At 39.4% G+C, this 3,161-nt stretch overlaps 1 protein-coding gene across 1 annotated transcript in view; it reads left to right on the plus strand.

Moving 5' to 3' along the window:
* The first annotated feature begins 6 nt into the window (after window positions 1-6).
* Window positions 7-3,161, plus strand: part of LOC109534405 — an 11,553-nt gene continuing 8,398 nt past the window's right edge. The window contains exons 1-8 of the mRNA XM_048669076.1: window positions 7-18; window positions 91-219; window positions 734-908; window positions 980-1,230; window positions 1,290-1,473; window positions 1,528-1,681; window positions 2,094-2,225; window positions 2,711-2,888. Of these exons, the coding sequence (XP_048525033.1) occupies window positions 750-908; window positions 980-1,230; window positions 1,290-1,473; window positions 1,528-1,681; window positions 2,094-2,225; window positions 2,711-2,888 (1,058 nt within the window). The 5' untranslated portion in view covers window positions 7-18; window positions 91-219; window positions 734-749. The remainder of the gene's footprint in view (window positions 19-90; window positions 220-733; window positions 909-979; window positions 1,231-1,289; window positions 1,474-1,527; window positions 1,682-2,093; window positions 2,226-2,710; window positions 2,889-3,161) is intronic.

Here is a 3,161-nt window from a genome sequence, read left to right on the forward strand (position 1 = left end):
GCCGTCCCTCTTTTATAGGTGAGAGCAATTTGACATGGTTCGGTTCTCTTTTAATGCTTGTATCCATTGGGGGTTCTTAATTGTTTCCAGCTGCCCCACATGCAACATTGTCGTGTTCTGTTCGATCAAGTGTCGCGAAACTGCGCGCATACACTACCACCAGTATGAGTGTGAAGGTCTGCAAAGACACTTTTGGGATTTGAAGAACACTGATTTCAGGCAAGTGATGGCATTGTTCAAAATATGCATTTTTTGGCGGGTTTAGGTGTATCTGAGGTGGAAATGTTTCGATATGATGAAAAGTTGCTTTGCGTTAGTCCGGAATTATGCCTATTAAGTCCGGAAGTTGGACACGTTTTTCTGCGGGTTGCTATTTTTGCACCATCTTATTCTAAAGCTGAATCTGAAAAAACCAGGCCGAATTTCCAAATGTTTTTTTTTCATAGTTATTTGCGGAGATTGAGGAAAATACAGCAGACGCACCCTGCTGTTTCGCTGGTTCTTATATATAACAACCCTCGTCGGTATGAAATTTTTGTGTTCCAACTACTTAAGCGCGGGACAAGTAGAGAAAGATTTAATTAAATTACCTGTTTTTCCTGTTGTGTGCTTTAGTTATGATGCAGCTTTTGAAATTTAAACAAATTGAGCGAGCTTGAATGCAACACACGAAAATATCGTGTTTTCCTACGTCAGAGAAATACAAATTAAAGTTAGGATGATTTTTTTATAGTTACATTGCGTTCCGGATGGTTTTATACGGAGCCCAGCACGGCTTCCAGAGCCGGCTACCGAAGAAAAGCAAAAAATGGGGCAGAAATTCATATGGCAATAATTATCTTTTCGTCCAAAGACTGATATCGCATTTTTATCGAATCCCCATAATGAAAGTATATGAGGTTTTAAGGGTGAGCGGCAACAATACGACTAAGGAAGGAATGTGGGTTTTATTGCTGGACTAATTAATGATCTGTTGTAGAAATCGGCCAAAACCGTTGTCTATCTGATGACGCGCACCAACTTCTTTCATGACTTCGATAAGACAGTGAGCGTTTTTTTGGTAGGCGGACTGCTAGTGAGGCATTATTTCCAAGCGCAGATGAATTGTACGTATCTGAAGAACCACCACATCAGACAAAAGCCGTTCCTATCTCGGATTGTGACTGGAAAGGCGATCTGTCCAACGATTGCCCTGCTCAATCATTCTTGTTATCCAAATGCAATCATCGTGTATGTTTGATTCGGTGTTTTCCATAACTACATTCCGTTGCACAGTGCTTGCGTTGTAGGAGCTGCGGTGACCAGTTGCTAGTCAGAGCGCTAACCACCATCGCAGCAAATGAAGAGATTACCGTCTGCTATCACCCGATTCGYCCCTCTTTAACRTTAGCGGATAGGCGGCTGTTAATGGAATCGATCTATTACTTTTTTCGTCCGTGTGTGTGCACAATGTGTATCTGGCAGAACATACTAGTAAGTTGCTGTACGTCTTGACTAACAACTGAAAATGGTTCTGGGCAATTCCAGAAGGATCATGGTGTCATTTGCACTGGATGCGCACGTAAATATGCCGAGCCGAATGTTAAGAGCTACACAGGAACCATAGAAACCTGTCTTTCTTGTATTAAGGCCCAGGACGCCTATGCACCATTTGAGAAAGCAGTCTTAGAGGTTCTCAGGGGTAAAATTAACTGAAACATGTATCTGTCTATACAGGGCGTAATAATCCGCACGTTTGCCAATCCGGCGGTATTTTGCTCATGCTGGGTGAGCGTCTCCTTTGAGCCCCTCCGAACTTTTACTTTTCCGAACTTAAAATTTGGGTTCCCTTTGGCTTAATTTATGAACAATCCGGGAATTTTTTTGATAAAAGTGCTTAATTTGTGCTTAATAACTGTTCTTTAAGATAAAAAAAGGAAAAACTAGAAATTCGGAGGGATTCAAAGGACACGATCACCGAAATGCAGATCCAATGAAAAAGTTCTGCTAGTTTTTGTACCAAGATCGTCCTCTTTTGAGCTGAAGACTGTTGTATCATTTTGATCATGTGCCTATGGAACACGTTGTGCTCACCCATGATTTGTTGTTATCAGGGAAATCCAACCCAGTGGACACCCAGTGCATACAAACATTCGTGTGCATGTTAACTGACCAAACTGGATTTACTCCATTCCTGAACATGCAACTATTCGAAGCACTAGCTGAGGCGTTTCTGAAGCACTTAGGTAAGCGCTCTATATATAACACTACCTTAATTTAATCGTACAGGTTGAGTCAAAAGTGGTCTGACGAACTTTTGAGCTGTGATGTTGGCGTTTTTTGATATAAAAAGTTTTAGTAATTGGGGGCTTTAAATGCATCGTGTGAAACTAAAGAGTCCTCGTTTTATTTAAAAAAAATACACATACACATACTTCATATATGTATTTTAATAAAATGTTATACATTTTTTATCCACCAGTGGCGCTCTAGGCTAGTGCCGACACGAACATACTCTTGGAAAAGTGTGCGAACTCTTAAAACTCTTAATTTTCATGATGACGCTGGATTTTACTTAAAATGTGTATTTTATTTTTTGTTTTAATTTTGGAAAATTAATATTGATGTTTTTTGCAATTTATGTACGATTTGAGACATAATGCAATAACACTATTGTTATTTTTTACTCGAAAATGATGCGTTATACGGTTAAAGTACTTTTTATTTGCAGGAAGTTTTAAGGACTATTTGTACGTCTGGCAGTTTCGCAGCATAATGCTTTTGAATACACAGCCGTTGAATAGCGAATACGCAATTGAATTAAGATTGCGTAATATCCTGGATTTAATAGCAATGCAAACGTGTTGCAACGATCAGCAAAATTTTTCAATCACTACGGAAATGGAGAGGTAAGCTAGTATGTTACTAGATTTATACAAAGCACTTATTTTTAAGCATCTAATTGTTCACTGTACATTACATCATCATCTAAAACTAGCACTGTCCACTAGCTATGAGCATTGGTAATTTTCTCAACAAAGCCCAATATCCACCAAACAGCGCGGATAATGCGATCGATCATTGTTAAGAAAACTATCGTTGCCTCAATTACAAGTCGAAACCGGCCTTTCAGTTCAAAGTTTAACTTATACTCGGGAACATCGAACCACTGGTACTTCTTC

The sequence above is a fragment of the Dendroctonus ponderosae genome, unplaced genomic scaffold (genome assembly GCF_020466585.1).
Source record: "Dendroctonus ponderosae isolate FM_Combo_2020 unplaced genomic scaffold, Dpon_F_20191213v2 Dpon_F_20191213_8, whole genome shotgun sequence".
Lineage (NCBI taxonomy): Eukaryota > Metazoa > Arthropoda > Insecta > Coleoptera > Curculionidae > Dendroctonus > Dendroctonus ponderosae.